We start from the raw sequence: 21,394 nt of genomic DNA, 5'->3' as shown, positions 1-21,394 counted from the left end.
GTGACAGAAGAGTGGTCTGCCTTGTTTACCCAGGCAGACCGCCGATCTGTCTCTCCTACGAATGACCGGTGGGTCCCAGCGGCCATCGCCGCTCCCATGCGCACCCCAGACCTGACGACGAGAACCACGTACAGGTACATGATTTTGCGCTTAAGGGCCACCCTGCCGCAATAAATGTACGTGAGGCAGTCCTTAAAGCGGTTGTAAACCCTAAAACATAAAAAAAAAAAAAAAAAAAAACCTGCAAGACAAAGGCATAATGAGCTAGTATGCATCACATACTAGCCCATTATGTGTAACTTACCTTAGAACGAAGCCCCGACACGGACCCCCGGACATCGCTGCGGGCGCTGCCATGATCCCTCGCCGTCTCTTCCGGGTTCGGCGGCTCCGGCGCGGTGATTGGCTAGAAGAGACGGCTCCGGCGCGATGATTGGCCGGAGCCGCGGTGACGTCACTCCCGCGCATGCGCGCGGGAGTGATTTTTCCGGCAAGCTCCCGGCAAGTTAATTGAAGGTCCCCCCGGACCTTCAGAGCGCATGCGCTGCTCGCGCGAGCGGCTGCATGCACTGTAAATATCTCCTAAACCGTGCCGGTTTAGGAGAGATTATTTGTACCTGCAGGTAAGCCTTATTATAGGCTTACCTGTAGATTAAAGTGCCAAAAAGCGGGATACTACCGCTTTAAGTGGTTAAGGAAATTCAGGAAAGAAGGGTTTTTCCATTAAGGGGGTATTTGGGGAGATTGCGATTCATGTAAACTTTTTATATGCAAGACCCACTATCCAGGGACAAGAGAGTTATAAGCATAGAGAGGGTCAAAGCATAGGGAGCTTTAAGTCCGCAAGATGTAGGTTTTTAAGTGCCTCCACACAACGCAGTACTGCAACCTCAAATATAGAGGCAGGGTTAGACTTATTTGGATTTAGCCACCAAACCGCAGTGACTAATTGGGAGGCGATTAAATATTTTTGACAATTGGGGAGTGCCAGGCCTCCCTGCGAGGTGGGTTGCATAAGAGTAGGTAGTTTGTACCGAGGGGAGTATGGGCCTAACAGAAAGAAACATGTAGCTGAGAAAAGAAAGATTTGGGGATCCACTGCGGGGAGTTACGGAACTAACCATTAAATTTGGGAAGAATCCTCATTTTGTTGAGGTTAACACGTCCTAGGGGGGGGGGGGGACAAGAGAAAGTTCTTCTATGCTTCCAGCTTAGCCCTAACAGATATCACAACTGGTTTCAGGTTTAATGGAATATAACTTGTAACATCATGTGAGACACGTACCCCTAAATAAGTGAACTTATCCACAAGTTCAACTGGATATCTTGCGGAGCTGCATTCTTGACTTCTAGATCAACAGCAAGTCATTGAGATTTGATTCAGCAAACGTTAAGCCCTGTTGCTCTCAAGAACTCATTTAGGACAAATAACACCCCTGGCAGGGAGGAATTAGCGTGACTTAGAAAGAGCAGGAGGTCATCCACATACAAGGCTACCCTCTCCTCCAGCCATGTCAATCTGAGCCCTTTTATATGCGGTGACACGCAAAGCGCGTCAGCCACAGGTTCAATGGCTATAGCGAAAAATGCCGGGGAGAGGGCAGCCCTGCCGAGTACCCCTCGATAATGTGAATGTAGGAGACAGGCAACCTCCTAAGCAAATTGCAGCTGTTGGAGAACGATATAGTGTTTGTAACCACTGGCTGAATACCGAAGGGAATCACATCCTCCAAAAGACCTCCTACAGGAAAGGCCACTCGACTGTATCGAACACATTCTCAATGTCGAGAAGCGACCACTCTAGTGCCCTAGTTATCAGGATTTGCACTGAGATTTGTAAAGAGTCTACAGAGAATAATATCTGTAGATTTATGGGGCATGAAACCAGTCTGGTCTGAATCTTATGGAGGGCATTAAAGCGTTCAGTCTAATGGTGAGAAGTTTAATTAGAATTTTGAGTTCATTATTAAGACGTGCAATAGGCCTACAGAAGGGACATGATTTGAGTTTCTTAGTGGGTTTGTAAATAATGACTTGTGCATAACCTATGGAGGCGGTAAGGGTGTATAAGGAGGAGGACAGCATGGGGGCCAAAAGGCCAATAGGCAAATAGGCAAATCTCTATGCTCCTTATAGAATTTGATTGGTAGACCATTGGGGCCTTGACCGTGGAGAGGAAATTACATGAATCACTGTTAGGACCTCCTCGGTGGTAAATGGGCAAAGTGGGACCCTCTCAGCATCTGAAAGCCAACAAGGGGCTATTGGGTCAAGGAGAGACACCAACTTCTTCAGGGCACAGACCCAAGGGTAGTGTTGTGGTGTACAGGTCCGGTAATAGTACGGAAATTCACGTAAAATGCCATCTGGGGAAGAGATGGCTTGACCTGTGGAAGAGGTAAGTTCTGGAATCAGGGTAAGGGGGAAGTCATGATGTTACATCATCACCAGCAGCGTGCCATTCTTATCTCCCTGATCAAAGAATCGTTATTTTGTATTATAAAAGTTCCAGTCGCATGACCTCTGTTAGGTAAAGGTGTAGATTGCGCTTGGAAGCTTGTAGAGGGTCATAGTTGGTTTCCGATAGGTCCGACCCAGAATAGCAAGAGGCCATCACAATCTTGTTTTTTTATCGATACAGTGGTAGCAGTCTGGTGCACTTTGTCCATCTTGATGGCAGAGATATAATGACCCCTTGTGAAAGCCTTAAAGGAGTCCAAAACATTTTCAGGAGAGAATGACACCGCTTTGATCTCCCAATAATCCCGTAAAACCCTGAAGGCGGTTCCAAAATATCAGCATGGGAGATCCAGTGGGTGCAAAGATGCCACATGGAAGTGCTACGGAGAGTGTGAGTGTGCAGCTTAATAGCCAGAGGGCTATGGTCTGATAGGCCATAGTAGCATCTACAATATCTGCCAGCAAAGGGGGTTGGCAAATGCATAGTCAATTATGGAGTAGTTTTTTTTTTTTTTTTTTTAGGAGGTAGAGAAGCAGGAAAAAGTTCTCATGGAAAGATACTTCCTCCTCCAGACCTCTGTTAAGCCAGCACAGAGGGGCCCATCTTGGTAGATCTCCGGCAAATGACTAAGGAGGTGTAGGCTTGTCCAGGTCAGGGGAAAGGATGGCATTGAAGACACCCATCAGTAACATTTTAGTGGGACAATCAGTGCTGTATCTTGGCCCAGGCCTTGGCGACAGTCACCGCCCGATGGCATTAGCCTTCACTAATGGCGCCCTCTGCAGGAGCAAGGCTAGGCAGATTATTAGGTTAATGCAAAAAACTTTTTTATACCTCGGCACGCCACTAGGTGGCCATCCCTCAGCCATTATCCTGAACCCGATCTCATATTACCTCAGTTTGTAGCAAGCAGTACCGGAAGGCAACAACCCCCAGATGGGGTGGGGGCGGAGACTGTCAGAGGACTCCGAGAAAATCATTTTATGGTAAGTTCTTACAAAAATTCTATTTTCTCTTACGTCCTCTTACAGTCGCCGCCCGATGGTATTAGCCTTCACTAATGGGACGTCCCAAAGCAGTGCAGGTATGAGGGGTGGGAAAAAAACGCAACCAATTCAGAAGGTAAAGCAAAACAGTCGGGCCAGCAGCAACCTGAGCCTACAAAAAAAACACCCCAAGAAGAAGGGACAGAAAAATGATGTCCCTTCCATCAACTGCCGCACTCAAAACTTTGCGGCCAAAGGAAGCATCCGAGGATGCCAAAACATCAATGTTGTAGAATTTGTGAAAGTGTGCATGAACGACCAAGTCGCCGCCTTGCACACCTGAGCCACAGAAGCCTGATGGCAAAAAACCCAAGAGGTGCTGACAGCTCGGGTAGAATGGGCCCTTACCGGGAAAGGAGGAACCTGACCCTTAACAGAAGAGGCCCAAACAATCATCTGTCTGATCCACTAAGAAATGGTTGCCACAGAGGCGGCCGATCCCTTCCGAGGTCCCTCAGGAAGAACAAATAGGGAATCATATTGCCGAACAGATTACGTGGCAGACAGGTAAACTCCGACCGCCCGGACCACATCCAAGGAATGCAAGGCAAGTTCCATGGGATGCTTGGGCTGCGTACAGGGCGAAGGCAACACGATATCCCCATTGAGGTGGAACAACCACCTAGGGAAGAAAAGACAGATTGGTTCGCAGAACCACTTAAGCTCTATGAAGCACCAGAGAAGGAGAACGGCAGGACAAAGCCGCCAATTCAGACACTGAGCTGACGTGATGGCCACCAGAAAAGCAACTTTCTGGGACAACGCAGACAGAGCAATCTCTCTGATGTTCTCAAAGGGAGGTCGTAACACAGACAAAACCAAAATTTAGATCCCAGGGAGGCAAGGGAGCCCCCCTCGGGGAAGCCAGATGAATGAATGTGCGAATCAAAGAATGCCACGCCAAGAGACGTTGAAAAAAAGACGACCAAGGCCAAAAACTGACTCCTGACCATGGTCAGTGCCAAACGCTGATCCAAAGGCCAAAACCTTCGCCACCGAGAAGAAGCGAGGATGAAGCCCATGCGATTCGCACCAGGCAACATACGCTTTCCAGGTGTGATGATAAAGCTTCCTAGAGGTAGCTTTACAAGCCTTTAACAAGGCCGGGATGACCGCCTGTGGAAGACCTCTATCCCTCAAGACCTGGCTTCTAACAGCCACACCGTTAAGGCCAGAGACTGCAAAGCCGGATGGAAGATCGGTCCTAGAGACAGAAGATCGTCTCGCAGCGGAAGACGCCATGGAGGCTCGACGACTATCTGAATGACGTCCGCGTACCAGGACCGCCGTGGTCGGTCCGGGCCACCACAATGACTGACATCCGTTCCGACGCCAACCTGCGGAGGAACCTGGACAACAGTTAAATCTGAGGAAAGGCATACAGCAGCCGATACCGGTACCAAGGCACCACCAACGCATCCATGGCATCCGCCAGAGGATCGCGAGCCATGGCCACTAACCTATCCACCTTGTATTTGGGACGGGGCGCGAACAGATCCAGGTCCGGAGTCCCCCACCGGGAACACAGGAGGCGAAAAAAACATCCGGATGCAGGGACCATCCAACTTCCCTGGTCCAAAGTCTGGCGACTCAGATAGTCCGCCTGCCAGTTTTCTACACTCGGAATGTGAACAGCCGAGATCGCAAGAACGTGCGATTCGGCCCAAGACAGGATCTCGGCCACTTCCCTGGCCGCCCGGGCACTCTTGGTGCCCCCTTGGTGATCGCGAGAAGCCACAGCTGTGGCGTTGTCCGTCTGTACACGGACCGGACACCCTAGAAGCTAAAATGACCAACGGAACAGACAAAGCTTGATTGCACGGAGCTCCAAGACGTTTATCGGCAATGAAGTCTCCACCGCCGACCACGTCTCCTGGGCACATAGCGCGCCCAGAACTCCTCCCCAGCCCGACAGGCTGGCATCCATGTGAGTATCGTCCACAGCAGAGGCCGGAAGGTCAGGCCCCGCATCAAGGACGGCGACCACCACAAGAGATCCGACCGTACTGGACGACTTTGTTCTGTCCCATATGGCCAGGAGCTCCGCTTGCAGAGCCCTGGTGTGAAATTGAAAGCCGAAACCATCAGACCAAGAGACGGCATGAGAGACCGCAAAGAGGAGAGATCGTTGCCCCTGAGGGTCCTGATCTCGTCCTGCAGGGTCCTGAGTTTGTCCTCCGGAAGAAAGACTCGAGCCTAAGAAGAGTCCAGGACCATCCCCAGGTACTGAAGACGAGTTGAAGGAGTCAGTGCCGACTTCTGAAAATTGATGGTCCACCTGAACTCCTGGAGCGTTTGAACCATCACAGCCAGATCGCTCGCCAAAGTCATACAGGAGCTCGACCTTAACAAAAGGTCGTCCAGGTAACCGAGGACCGCAATGCCCTGTAAACGCAGCAAAGCTAGAGCAGTAGCCAACACTTTGGTGAAAACCATGGGAGCCGAAGCGAGACCAAAAAGGCAATACCACAAACTGGTAGTGCCCCCCAGCCACCGCAAAGCGGATATACCTCCAATGACCCTCGTAAATAGGGATGTGCAGAGACGCATCCTTCAAGTCGATGGAGGCCAGGAAGTCCCTGGGCCTCAACGACGTCACCACCGACCGGATTGATTCCACCGTGAACAGGTTGGAGTAAAAAACCACAAAACCTGTCCCATGAAAGGAACGGGCACAATGACTCCATGGGCAAGCAGATTGTGCACCGCCCCCATAAGATCCCCGAGACAACCGGGAGTCAGCTGGAGATTGGACGGGAAGAACCCATCTGCGGGGTGAGATTGAAACCCGATCTTGTACCCTGAACGAACCAACTTGTGAACCCACCTGTCCTGAATGCTGGACAACCAGGGTTCCTGAAAGCAATGCAGATGTCCCCCCACCCCGACAGTGGGCGAGGATGTCCCTTCAGGAAGAGGTGGACTGGGTCGCCGATCCAGACTGACAGGCCTCAGGCGTACCTGACCACGGCTTCTTGTGGCCACCGGAAGGGTTTACCCTTATCCTGCGCCCCGAAGGCACGAACGCAACTACGCTGAGTTTGAAGGAAGGCTCCCGCCACGTGCGGGAGGACTTACCCTCAGTGACCTGGGGCAACAGGGTACTCTTACCTCCCGTGAGCCCCTTAATCAACACATCCAGCGTATCCCCAAAGACAACATCCCACATAGGAAACATCAGACACCGTCTTTTTGAAAGCGTGGTCAGTCGACCAGCTTTTTAACCAGGTAATATGGTGGATCGCGACCCCGACCGCAGACAACCGAGCGACTAACGGAGCCTCGTCCAAGGCCACGTCACAGAGGTACATCCCAGACTGGATCTGATCCACCATGTCAAGGGGAGTCTGAGAGGCCGACTCCGCCCCCAGGGCGCTCCAAAGCACCTTGGACCATGCCGTGAGAGACTGAGAGGCCATCACCGAGTCAAAACACAGGTGGAAGCAGGGGACCCGCCACCAGGTAAATGTGGCGGGAAAGCGCCTCCACGCGCCTATCAGCCGGATCCCTGAACACCAGGGAATCCCCCACTGGCAACAAGGTGGACTTATTCAGCCTAGACACAGTGTGATCCACTTTAGGGGACACCGTCCAACGTTTGTCCACGGCCTCCAAAAGGGGATAGCGGTGGAAAAAACCACCTAGGCTCCACCAGCATATGTTTAATGCGCCGCCACTGGTCATTCACAATGTCGTGAAATTCCTCAGGGCAGGGAAAAATCTGACCTGACTTCTGGGGTCTTCGGAACCCGAAAGCGGACCGCTTACTTGATGGAGACGACTCATCAAGAGTGAGAGTTTCTTTAAAAGCGCTAATAAGAGCATCAACCGAAGCGCGATCCCGCGCTACCCCCTCAGAAGCGGAGGACCTGAACCCCCCAGGAGGGCCATCGTCCATGGCAACCAATTCGGGCTCAGGGTCTGAGGACTAGGAGGGCACAGGCCGTTTTTTGGAGGAGCGTTCCGACATCAGCAGATCCACCTTGGACGCCAAAGTCGCAAGAATAGCAGATATAGAGGCCATGGAAGAGGTTTCAGGGGAACCCGAAGCCCCCACCAGGTATGCAGGGAATTTATCCTGGGAGTCCATATTTGCCATAGAAATTAAAAGGGACGCTGGCCCTTTAAATCGGCGGTTCCCCTGGACCCCCCACAATCTGCACTAACTGAAAGAGCCCCTTCAGAAAACACACTAGCCACAAGTAAAAATAATTTTTGCAGAAAAATGGCAGAAGGAAGTGCAAAAATCCCCCAGCCTGTCAATACTTGCCAGCAGCGCTGTTCTCTGAGGAGATGTGTGAAGGAGGAAGTGACCTCACGCCTCTAGAGGCCCAGCCCTCGAACCCAGACAAAAGGTGCCTATGGAAACTATGTAAAACGACTCAGGGAAAATGTCCGCTTGCCCTTAAAAGGCATGTGCCCACATCCAAGATGGCGCCAGAACTGGATCTTTTGCAGTTTCATAAAATGGCTGCTGCCCTTACACAGAGCCCAGTGATCTGCCCACATCAAACATGGCGGCCGCTCTAAACGGCGCCAAGAAAAGCGCATACACGCATTCTGGCTACCACAGGGGACCTCAGGGAGACCCTCAGAGCTATGGAGCACCCCCCCTCCCCCCAAGTACTACAAGTACCCCATAAAGCGCCCTCAGCAGGGACAGGGAGGGAGGGAAATAACCCAAAGCCGCCAGAAGTGGGATCCTACAGAGACCACCAGCCCTGCTATCCCCCAAGAGTGGGTCCACAACCCCCCAAAAGTCCCCAGGGACAAGGGGGTGTCAGTACTCACCAGTACAGGAAGCGGGCACCGCTTTGATACGGGAGACATCCCACCCTAAGTGGGGGTGCCATCAGCCAAGGAGGGATGCTGGCAACACGCGGGCGTTCTGGGTTGAGACACCCTCAGCGAAGAGCAGCTCCGCAGGGTCTTCCCCGTTGCGAGGCCTGGGTGTACCAGTAATCTGCGACGCTCGTTGGCAGGCTGGGACTCCATAAGGATCTATATTACCCAGTACGAGGCCCAGCTCTGCAGTCACTTGTAGTCCTCCAGGAAAATAATCCCTGACTAACTAGTGATAGTGAGAGAAATAAAAATCTATTGTGCAAAGAAAACCACATAATTTGAGAAAAAAAATATAAAGAAAACCAAAACACTAGGTCCCAGCCAGGAAGACCTAACCTGCGCCTAAGCTAGGCAGCATAAAACTGAGGTAATATGAGATCGGGTTCAGGATAATGGCTGAGGGATGGCCCCCTAGTGGCGTGGCGTGCCAAGGTATAAAACGTTTTTTTGTATTAACCTAATAATTAATAATCTGCTTAGCCTTGCTCCTGCAGAGGGCGCCAGTACCCATTAGTGAAGGCTAATACCGTTGGGCGGCGACTGTCAGAGGACGTAAGGGAAAAAGCTGCACCCCGCACAAAAAAAAAATAAATAAATAAAAAACAGCCTTCTCTCGGCTCCCGCATGAAAAGGGTTCCTTCCGGCTTGCGCTACACTTTGAGTATAGGGCCAGTCTAATTAGGCTGGATGGCAGGGTCCAGGAGGTAAATCAGTCTGGCACCCCAATAAAGTGGTCACACTGCTACCTGCCTGTATGATAATACCGGCCAGTGAGGACATTCTAACAGACCGCAGGCCGCCAACCACACTTAATACAACTAGCCTGACGTCCGCCAATCCTAATAAGTGTGGCATTGCAGCCTAATGCCCTGCCTACCCTCCACCGCCCCCAGGTATGGCGGGCATCATGTCAATAATATAATTTAATTTCTTTAAACATCATTGTCCTTGAGCGAGCATACTGAATTGCATCATATACAATTAGGACTTTTAATTGTATATGATTGCAATAATATTTTGGACCTGCTCACCTGATATGTGCTATCGCAATAGGTCACTGGATTAGTAAGATTACTCCCATCTTATAAGATATCTGGACTTGTGTTTGCTGCCACTGATTATTTGTGTTTGCTGCCACTGATTATTTGTATAATGACTAAGGACTTCCTAGTCATTACACAAATCAGTGAAATAATCCTATGATTACAATCAGTGGCGGTACAAGTCCAAATATCTTAAAAGAAAAGAGTAATCTTACTAATCCAGTGACATAAGGCTGCACTAATTTGGAACTGTTAAGGCTGCACTAATGGCGACTGATGAGGTGGCACTGATAAGCTGCACTAATGGGACTGCACTGATAAGGCAGCACTGATGTGCTGCACTGATACGCTCTGATATGCTGCACTGATGGGCACTAATAGGCTGCACTGATGGGCACTAATAAGCTGCTCTGATGGCCACTAATGAGGTGACAATGGTGGGTACTGATATGCTGAACTGATGAGCACAAGGTGGCACTGATAAGCTTCACTGATGGGGCAGCACTGATATGCTGCACTGATGGGCACTAATAAGCTTCATAGATGAGGCGGCACTGATGGGGCTGCAATGATGGGCACTGATATGATGCACTAATGGGCACTGATAGGCTGCACTGGTGGCCACTGATGAGGCCGCACTGATATGCTGCACTGATGGGCACTGATAAGATGGCACTGATAAGATGGCACTGATAGGCACTGATGTGGTTGTGATCTGTGGATTGCAGATAACAGGGCGGGTCATAAACAGGAAGGGATGTGGCCTTTACAGGAAGAGGTGGGTCATTTAAATTAGGGGGTGCACAAGTTTAGTCAGGCCTAGGGCAGCACAAAACCTAAATACACCACTGGGGACAATAGCGGGTGATCCTCTCCAGAATAACATACAACAACTCACGTTCAAAGGATGGGGGAATATAGATGCCAGCAAGGACATAACATTGCTGACACAATGTGAGCACCAGTAGCACAACTCCTTTGGGGATGCATATGGACTGCCTCAATAAACACAGGGAAGAGATTTGTGCATCAGAATTGAGACCCCTCTAGAGTAATTTGAGTAGGAGTCATGAAAAGCTTTTTGTATCCATGGCTTTTTCAAAGCCATTAATTTGCTGCCCACCAGGTGTGTCTTTTCTAGAATTAAGACATGGGGGTTTTAACATATTGGAATAAGAGCGCCCTCTTACCTAGTTAAGTTGAAAAAAGACACAAGTCCATTTGGTTCAACCAAAAAAAAAAAAAAAAACCCAACAATATAATCCCATATACACAATCCTATACCCACAGTGGATCCAGAGGAAAGTGAAAAAACCCAAGCAAAGCATGATCCAATCTGCTACAGCAGGGGAAAAAAATCCTTCCTGATACCCTGAGAGGCAATCGGATATTCCCTGGATCAACTTTACCTAACAAAATTTTAGTACCCACTTATATTAAAGTACACCCAGGAAAGAATCCAGGCTTTTTTTTAAAACAATCTAGTGAGGTAGCCAGAACCATCTCTGGAGGGAAATCTATTCCACATTTTCACAACTCTTACTGTGAAGAAACCTTTCCGTATTTGGAGACGAAATCTATTTTCCTCTAGACGTAAAGAGTGCCCCCTTGTCCTCTGTGTTGACCTTAAAGTGAACAACTCAACACCAAGTTCAATATATGGACCCCTTATGTATTTATACATGTTGATCATATCCCCCCTTAATCTCCTCCTCTCAAGAGAGAATAAATTCCGTTCTTCTAATCTTTTCTCATAGCTGAGCACCTCCATGCCTCTTATCAGTTTGGTTGCCCTTCTCTGCACTTTCTCCAGTTCCCCGATATACTTTTTAAGAACTGGTGCCCAAAACTGAACTGCATATTCCAGATGATCTCTTACTAATGATTTGTACAGGGGCAAAATGATGATATCTCTCTCTCTGGAGTCCATGCCTCTGTTAAAACAAGAAAGGACTTTGCTTGCTTTGGAAACCGCAGCTTCGCATTGCATGCTATGATTAAGCTTATGATCTACCAGAACACCCAGATCCTTCCCCGCTATGAATTCCCCCAGTTCTACTCCACCTAGTATGTATGATGCATGCCTATTCTTAGCCCCCAAATGCATAACTTTACATTTATCAACATTAAACCTCATTTGCCACATAGTTGCCCAATCAATTAGTGCATTGAGGTCAGCTCGTAAGTTGGGGACATCCTGTAAAGAAGTTATTCCACTGCAAAGCTTGGTGTCATCTGCAAAGACTGAAATAGTACTTTTAATCCCAGACCCGATATCATTTATAAACGTATTAAAAAGTAAGGGTCCCAACACTGAACATTGGGGTACACCACTGATAACCTTAGACCATTCAGCATAAGAATCAGTAACCACTACTCTCTGAATTCTATCTTTTAGCCAATTTTCTATCCATTTACAAACTGATCTTTCCAAGCCTGTAGACTTTACCTTACTCATTAGCCGTGTGTGGGGAACTGTGTCAAATGCTTTTGCAAAATCCAAGTATACCACGTCCACAGCCACCCCCCCCCCCCCTCTTGTCCAAGGTTTTACTTACTAAATCAGGTTTGTTTGACAACTTCTGTCTTTCATGAATCCATGCTGTCTGTAGCTTAAAATATTTTTTTCCAGCAAGAACTCATCTATGTGGTCTTTTATTAAATGCTCCAGTTTCTTCCTGACTATAGAAGTTAAACTAACAGGTCTATAGTTACTTGGCAAAGACTTTTGATCCCTTTTTAAATATAGGCACCACATTATTGGCCCTACGCCAATCCAGTGGTACTATTCCAGTCCTTAACGAGTCCCTAAAAATTAGAAACAAAGGCTTTGAAATTACAGCGCTCAATTCTTTTAGGATGCGTGGGTGGATGCCATCTGGTCCAGGTGCTTTATCCGCCCTTATTCTGTCCAAATATTTCTGGACCATATCACTTTTGAGCCATTGTGGATCATTTGTGGCTGTGTCAATACCATCCTCATTATGGTCATGAGCTCCCCCATGTTCCTTTATATACACAGAGCTGAAGAAATTATTTAATAAATTAGCTTTCTCTTTGTCCCCAGTCACCCACTCCTAATTATTTTGTAAAGGGCCTACATGCTCAGACCTAACCTTTTTACGATTAATATATTTGAAGAATATTTTGGTGTTTGTCCTACTAGCTTTTGCAATCTGTCCTTCATTTTGAATTTTTGCGTCCTTGATTTCCTTTTTACATATTCTGTTATATTCTTTGTAACAATTAAACAATGATAGTGTTCCTTCATTTTTATATTTTTTAAAGGCTCTTTTCTTTTTTGTTATAGCTTTTTTAACTTTGGTCGTTAGCCACATATGTTTAAAAGGCTAAAAATAAAACCTATTACTCATGGGAATATACTTTGCAGTGAGTTTGCAAAAAGTCTTTTGGAAAATTTCCCATTTCTGCTCTGTGCTCATCGATGCCAATATTCCCTCCCAGTCTAAATCCTGGAGAGCAGCGCTCATCTTTGGAAAATTTGCTCTCTTAAAGTTAAGTATTTTTGTATTTCCTGTATGCATTTTTTGCTTACAGCTAACATTAAATGAAATCATGTTATGGGCCCGGAACTCTTGAGGCCCCGTACATTCCAGGATAAAACCGATATCGTATCTCAATCACGTGATGCCATGATAAATTTGGTGTAACCCTGAAGAGAAAATAGGGCACCGGGGCAGACAACACTGGGAGGGCAGTAATGGAGCATGAGCAAATGCAGAAGAAAAAAATTACAAATAAAAACAGAACAGAACATCCTAAGCACAATGTGCTTACCCTGCCGGTAAACGCCCCCCAAATAACACACAGGGAAAAGGCATAATCACAAAAAAACAAAACAAAAGAAAAAAACGCATACAAAACTAAACCTGGGAAGGGCCGCAAGGGCACCCCCGGGACTGGAGGTGTTGGGGGGACACAATGGGCCCTTTCCACCACAAAGGTGGGCGGCACTGTGGGAAGGTCAAGCAACGTGGGAAGAAGGACTCCACAAATCCCACAGGCCTGGGCCTTCCACCTTCTCAGGCAGGCCAAGGATGTTTAATGTTATTACGCCTGAGTCAATGGCTTTTTCTTCAAGTGCCTTTACCTGTATCTGCAGAGCATGCAATTCGTGGGAATCAGATCTGGTGGATGCGAGATCCGACTTTGTCCAGATCATGGAGGATGAGACTTGTATCTGTAGCCAGGTAATCAATCTAGGCAGTGAGCATGTGATTGCATGCCTGTATGGCTTCTAGGATGTTGGGCCGCCCGGGTCCTCCTGTCCCAAGGCTATCTGCGCGCCGACCGACATAGTGAGAGCTGGATGCCTTGTATCCAAGATGGCCACCGCTTTAGGATCGCAGAGGAGCACACGGGGTTGACATTTGCCCACCTGGACCCCAGAATGACAGCAGAAAGATGCATAGGGAGAGGAAAAGGAGCCCCAAAAGTCAAAATGATTATCACAGTAGTGGCGCTCAGGCGCTGCATGTCAGCTCAGTCTCACATCCTGGCCACACCTTCTCAGAAGAGTTGAAGCTGGTATAGCTGCAAAGGGTAGGCCAACTCAATATTGAACCCTACAGACTAAGACTGGGATGCCATTAAAGTTCATGTGCATGTAAAGGCAAGTGTCCCAATACTTTTGGTAATATAGTGAATGTTCTCCCTGATCAAGGAAAAGTTTGGGATTTCATTCAGCAATCGTAAGTTTGTAAACATGGCGTTTGCATTTTCATGCCTGGAAGGTTTCCAAAGAAGGGTTTTGTATATAGGCCATCTCGTCCTTCCTGTCCCAATCTACAAATCTTTCCCATATTAGCTGATGACCGGCTTCTGTTAGACAGGAGTACACAATTTGGTTGGTTCCTGCTGAACTGGCTGAATTTCAACATAAGTGTACCCAGGTTGACTATGTAAAGCCACACCTAGGATGGTGAAACCTTGCAGCCTATATCTTTAAAAAGTAGTAATAGATCTACCCCAAGTTCATGGTGAATAATATCAAGGGGCAAAAACAGAGCCAAAAAGACTAGCACTACTTACTTCTTTCAGGTTGTTTATCTGTTGCACATAGCTAGTTTGTGCCGCCTCCAACTGTGAGATGTACCAGTGCTGGTCTCGACTCTTCTGAAAGAATGTAGGGGAACGAACCTGAAATCTAAGGAAAAAAATTACAGTAAATTACAGTACTATTCAAAGCATGACAGGCACCAAATGGAACTTTGCATAGCAAATGTTCAATCAGGTTCTAAGGTCATACTTTACAAGAAACAGAATTACTATTATTACAACACTAAATTTCATGTGCAAAAGGCAAGCTGACCCAAACAAATGCACTGACAGGACAAGAAAATTGAGGATAATCATTGTATATTAAGAGACAATAAAAACATTTTTTAAGCTTGAATATTTGTAAAAACTTAAATACCCACTCATGTTTGAGAGCCATACAGTAATGCAAAGAAGTTTACCAAAGCTTACGTATATGGAAGACTAGAACAAAGAAATATGTTTTTGCTCATGGAATCTATTTAACATTGAACTTGGAATGTTACTGTTGGTCTCTTAAAGTGTCAGTGGATAAAATAGGATTTCTGTATTTGCCTGTAAAATAAATTTCTTGGAGTACATAAACGGAAAAACAGAGCAGGTTATAAATTATGGACTACCTGGGCTATGCGCCACCTATAGGTGAATGCACACTGGCAGACTGCACCAAGCACTCATACACACATTTAACCCCCGATCAACCCTCCCCAGTTAACCCCTGCACCCCCTGTCACAACACACACTGTATATCGCATTTTCCTATATACCTGTATAGGTGTGATTTATGACCAGGTGTTGCAGCCGTTCCTTTTACACTTAAAATACCCGCCGCCGCCCCCCATAAAGATTTATCCCCCTGATCACCCCTACACCCCATCACAACACACACTGTATACAGTATATAGCATTTTCCTAAATTCCCGTATAAGTGTGACTTGTGACCAGGCTTGGCACTTGCGGTCGTTTCTTTAATCCTTAGGATACCCTCCACCCCGTCCCCAAAAAAGATTTACCCCCTGATCCCCCCCTGATCACCCCCACTTAACCCCTTCCCCCTGTCACATTGCACACTAATAAACAAGTAATATAGTGTTTTACTGTATTTTCTATTAGTGTGATTGTGACTTGAATTAGCGCTAGCGACTGTTTCTGTCCCAAGGAGGTTTAGGGTCCCCGCCACCCACCCCCAATAAAGATTTAACCCCCTGATCACCACTACACCCTCTGTCACAACACACACTGTATACAGCATTTTCTATATAACCGTATAAGTGTGACTTGTGACCAGGTTTAGCGCTTGCCACCGTTCCTTTTATACTTAGTATACCCGCCACCCCCTCCCAATAAAGATTTAACCCCCTGATCCCCCCCCCCAAATCACATCTAGTTAACCCCTTCCCCCCTGTCACATTGCACACTAATACACACGTAATATAGTGTTTTATTGTATTTTTTATTAGTGTGATTGTGACTTGAGTTAGCGCTAGCGAGTTTGTTTCTGTCCCCGCCACCCCCCCCCCATAAAGATTTAACCCCGATCAGCCCCAGTTACCCCTTCATTGCCCTGTCACAGTGTCACTTTTATAGTGTACAGTTTTTTTTTGATCACTATTATTAGTGACACAGGTGACATTAGCTAGTGTTAGCATCAGCCTAAAATAGCGCAGATCCCCGGCGCATAGTTAGAAAGAACCCCTTGATTACCCCACATACACTTCCATTACTAGTATAGTGTTTGAACAGATCAATATCTGATCTGATCAGAAATATACTAGCGTCCACATAGTTTAGGGTTCCCAAAACGCGGTGTTTGCACGATCAGCACTGATTCCTGCCAGCATCTGCGTTTAACCCCTCCGCCCAGCCCACCCCACCCAGGCAAGTGTAGTAATCAATAGATTACTGTCACTTACAAAAAATACAACACACAAAACCGCTGTGTTAGCAGAGTCAGACCTGATCCCTACTAGCATTAGCAGTTTTTTTTGGTAGTGGTTGAAATAGTCCTTGACAACCAGGTGCTTTTATTAACTGTGAGTCACACTACTGTACCGGTAAATTTAGTTACCAAAATGTCCAAACGTTGGTACAGTAGTGCAGAGGCTTACAGTATACTGACCATGTCAAGATGAGAGCGATGGGGAAGCCTCACTTGCAGAATCAGGGTCAGTATACGAACCTGATGAAAGCAGCGGCTCCCTGACAGATAGCCCTGACGACAGATGGGTCCCTGCTAGACCCAGGTGTACCCGACCCCATTTTGGAGTTGAGATGCAGGAATCGCAGGGTGCTCGTATGGAGCAGAGTGTCGGTACTAGTGCCGCTCATCCTTCTGGCGGCCTGGCAAGCGCTAGCGGCCTAGTACACCCTGGACCTAGAACAACCAGCACTGCAGTAACACACTTGGTGACGTGGCGAGTCCCATAAGTGCAGTTAAAGCTGGTGCGGTGGAAAGCACGAGTAGTGGCCCGCAGCCACCGCGTATTCGAAGACAGGCCCGTAGAGCCCATAGTGCCCTCCCTGATGTGCTGGCATATCCCAATTGGCAACCCACTGATTCTACAGCGCCAGTACTTCCCCCATTCACTATCCAACCTGGAATCCACGTGGAGACAGCTGGTTTTACGCCCCTGAACTTTTTTGAGCTGTTCTTCACGGAAAAGAGCTTTACGGATCTATTGTGGATCAATTAAATTTATATGCACAACAATTCAGCGCCGCCAACCCAAATTCGCCCCTTGCCAGACAATTCGGCTGAAAACCTACAACGGTTCTCGATTTTAAAATCTTTCTGGGCCTTTCCCTGAACATGGGCATAACCAAACAGAGTGAATTGCGGCTACATTGGTCCACTATCCCACTTCACCATATGCGCGTGTACTCTGCCTCCATGTCCAGGGCGAGATACAAGCAAATTCTGCGATTTTTTGCATTTCAGCAACAATGAAATCTGTCGCCCTCGGGGAAACTCTGCATATGATCGGCTCCACAAAATTCGGCCCCTCATAGACCACTTCAATCAGCGGTTTGCAGCCTTGTTTACGCCCGAACAAGTTGTCTGCGTTGACGAGTCCCTGATTAAATTTACTGGCCGACTTGCTATGAAACAGTACCTCCCTAGCAAGCGTGCCAGATACAGGGTCAAGCTGTACAAGCTCTGTGACAGGGCCACAGGCTATACAGTTAGTTTCAGGGTCTATGAGGGAAAAGATAGCACTGTGGAACCCCCCAACAGCCCAGGACTACATAGGGAGCAGTGGCAAGATAGTTTGGGACTTGGTGTCGCCCTTAACAGGAAAGGGGTACCATTTGTACGTGGACAACTTTTACACAAGCGTGCCACTATTTAGTCACCTTCTCGTTTTACAAATTGGCACATGTGGCACCGTGCGACCTAATCGCCGGTGCTTCCCCCAACGGCTTGTAAATTCCTGTCTTAGTCGGGGGGAGAGAGCCTGCTTTAAAACGGACAAATTGCTTGCAGTGAAGTGGAGAGATACACGGGATGTTTTCGTTCTGTCCTCCATTCCCCCAGACACGACAGTCCAAATTTCTACAGCAACTGGCGTTATGGAGAAACCCCTCTGTGTCCACGACTACAACCTTAATATGGGAGGGGTGGACCTTAACGACCAGCTTTTGGCGCCGTATTTAGTTGCCGTAAAGCCAGACGCTGGTACAAAAAAAGTGTCTGTTTATTAATGCCAATTGGCTATGCTGAACGCCTTTGTCCTTTACAGGGCGTTAGGACGACCTGGATCCTTGAGAGTTCAAGGAAGCGATCATCGAAGCCTACCTGTACCCAGGAGGTATGCCTGCCCAACTTCCCCTTCCAGATGCAGTGAGCCGACTGCATGAGAGGCATTTTCCGAATGTCCTCCCGCGTACCCCTACCCAAACTCACCCCCAAAAGAAGATGTCGTGTCTGTAGCAGGCGCGGATTTAGGCATGACACCCGCTATTATTGTCCCACCTGTCCTGACCAGCCTGGTCTCTGCATCGGGGACTGTTTCCGTCACTACCATACACTAGTAGAGTTTTAGTGTAGGGTACAGCACCACAGTGTAGGGCACACAAACACAGGGTATCGAAAGATGTTCGATGGCTATCCACATTTTAAGAAACCCAAGCTGGAAAATCGCAGTTCACAGAAAAAACAGTGTTACAAAAAAAAAAAAAAAATACAAAAACAGTGGTGTCAGTCATTTTTATGTTCTTCTACTCTTCCTACTGTACTTTTACTGGACTTTGTTTTTCATTCTTTATTAACCTGTTTCTCTTGCAGGTACCTGTCGGCTGCCACATTGATTCTATATATTCTGATACAAACAGCGTTTGCGCTCAGCATATATGGACACCTCTGATGGCAGCATCTGTGGTAGGCTGATTTCACCACTGCAGTTAAAATACCTTTAGGTATACGTGGAATATTGTCATGTATACCCACCATTTAATCAGTGGGTTTGCCTGTTTGGGCGGTTAATGGTGTGTAATACTACACAATATTCCTGTGGTGATTTCTGTTAGGTTCACTTTTTTTTTCGTTCAGCCCATCCCCTCCCCCTCCTCCCGCCGCCACCTTCCGTGTTTTTTCTCGGGCTCTCCTGTCCCACCGGTTAACCCGAGAGTGCATCAGGGAGCCCCACAAACGCACAGACATGAGGGGACACACAGCAACATAGGACTGCCACCCCAGACAGAGGCCCCACACAGAAAAGTACTTACCTGTACCGGATGGCGTGGGGTGCCTCTATTAAACGGAAAGCCGCTGTCCTCAAATGACAGGGAATGCCGTCAGCCAAAACGCAAAACACTGCAGCATGCAACCGCATATGCGTCCAGCGAGGTAGCCACCTCACAGGCTGCATCCCTGCTGCGGACAGGGATGGGTCGTTCATAACGCCAGGGCGAACCATAGCCGAACGCTTAATGGCGGGCTGGGGATCCCTCTGACCCTCTGCCCTGGAGAGCCAGGGCGGCCAGTCCGATTCCCAGCTCTGCAAAATCCATCTTCATCCGAAGATCAGACTAAAACTAAAGCTGGCAAAATAAACAGCTAGTAAAGCAAAGAAAAAACTGACATTCTTGCAAATAAAAATCATAAGAAAAGATTAGAAGGCTGAGACTGTAGCCCCAGCACAGGGAAGCCTATCTACTTCTAACGCTAGGCAGAGACAAACTGAGTTGGGATGGCTTAATGCAGGGGGGTATTGACCAGTGGGACAGCCCCCATGGGTGTGTCTATGCTAAAAGCTTTTGTTTCTAACAAGTCTTATGCCTAGCTACTCCTGCGGAGTGGAAGTCAATACCCATTGGTGAAGACTAAATGAGGGGCGGCGACTGTCGGAGGACCTTAGAGAAAGTTATCGCGTCTATTAACTACGGGAAAGATTTAGGTCATTTTTATTTTTATTTTTTTTACTAGTAATGGTGGCGATCTGCGATTTTCTGCGTGACTGCAACATAAAAATATACACTGTTACTGTAATAATGACACTGGCAGGGAAGGGGTTAACAGTATAGGTGATCAAGGGGTTAAATGTGACCCTAGGGGAGTGATTCAAATTGTGTGGGGGGGGCGTGGCTTCTGAAATGACCATAGAGACATGTGATCCTATATAGAAGGATTACATGAATTACATGGGCTCTACGGTCATTGCAAGGAGAAGAACGGTCGGCTATGTTTACAACAGCCGACCGTCCTCTATCAGCGGGGAGTGGTCGCGGGTGTCAGGCGGCAATCGGAGCCGTCTGAACCATGCATCGGCTTCCCCGCTGCGCGCGCTTGCCCCCTAGCTTCCCGTGTGCGACCGACGCAGACCTACGTCGGTTTGTGCAGGAGAGCCACCCTGCCGCAGTAAAAAGGCAGCGGGTGGTCGGGAAGTGATTAAACATACAGCTGATGAAAATGACAAAAATATTTTCGTCATAATTAACACTGGTGAGGAAACCTTAGGGCCAGCTTTTTCCAAACGTAAGCCAAATCTAGGCTGCACAGCTGTTTACATTCTAAGCATGCTTTGGGTGAAGGATGAAGTACCTCCCACGTGCATGAACTTTTTTTATTACTATTAAATTTTGCCTGGATTTCCATTTTAAAGCTTCTGGGTTGAGGGCTTTATGCCATCCAGGTTTCCTCTTTTTTGCTTTATCTTTCAGTTTTCTCTTTTTTCACAGTTTACATAATATTCATAAGTGCACTTTAAAGCAGAACTAAAGGGAGTTAAACTTATCTTTCCTTCAACAGTCCCTGTACCTCACAGTCCTCTAATCCTGGGTGCTGGTCTTTGGCTGTCTTCTTTGGCCGGAGAAGGATGACATCAATTCTGCACATTCACAGGAGGCCATCATCCTGGCACACAGGGACAGTGCCAGTGATGTAATCTAAGCTGTGCATGCACAGGTCAGTTTACATCGCTGGAGAAGACAGCAGGCAGGTAGGTGTATTTTATTTCAGAAGAGACATTGCTTATCTCTTCTACAATAAAAAGCCTTCTCACTGTTCGCAACAATGGAACTTTTGTTCTGCTTTTATACCTAAAAGGCCTTAACATAGTAGGTATTTATGCTCTCTGATTCAATCATTACCTTAATATTACAGTATCATTTGCACGATTAAGGTACCCTTCATTTGCAAGTAGATCCAGTCGAAAGAAACGATTATACCCCCAGCACTCTCCCACTTCAAAATCTGATGCAAATTCTCTAATGATGTTTTTTGCAGGATCATTGGAAGACTGGTGAACCATCTCCACTCGATACTCATACCTGGGGAGAAAGAACTGTATTACAAATAGAGGCAACATAACTGTGGGTTTCCTGATGACATGTATAACTATGCTAAACAACTTTTTGCCACCTAATCTAAAAAAAAAAAATAAAAAAAAAAAATATTAAATTCGCTTTAGAACCACAATGTTCACATACATGAAAAGTGACAT

The 21,394-nt window shown here is 47.3% G+C and overlaps 1 protein-coding gene across 2 annotated transcripts in view; it reads right to left on the bottom strand.

Moving 5' to 3' along the window:
* TRIM37 (tripartite motif containing 37) overlaps positions 1-21,394 on the bottom strand; it is a 442,208-nt gene that overhangs the window by 244,306 nt on the left and 176,508 nt on the right. For both annotated transcript variants that reach the window (XM_082244828.1, XM_082244829.1), the window contains exons 13-14: positions 21,042-21,221; positions 14,448-14,562 (exon numbers count right to left, since the gene is read on the bottom strand). In XM_082244828.1, coding sequence (XP_082100954.1) covers positions 14,448-14,562; positions 21,042-21,221 — 295 coding nt within the window. The remainder of the gene's footprint in view (positions 1-14,447; positions 14,563-21,041; positions 21,222-21,394) is intronic.

Source organism: Pelophylax lessonae (genome assembly GCF_965119305.1).
Source record: "Pelophylax lessonae genome assembly, chromosome: 2".
NCBI lineage: Eukaryota > Metazoa > Chordata > Amphibia > Anura > Ranidae > Pelophylax > Pelophylax lessonae.
The sequence above is the reverse complement of the archived record's forward strand: the minus strand, read 5'-3'. Positions and strand labels throughout refer to the sequence as shown.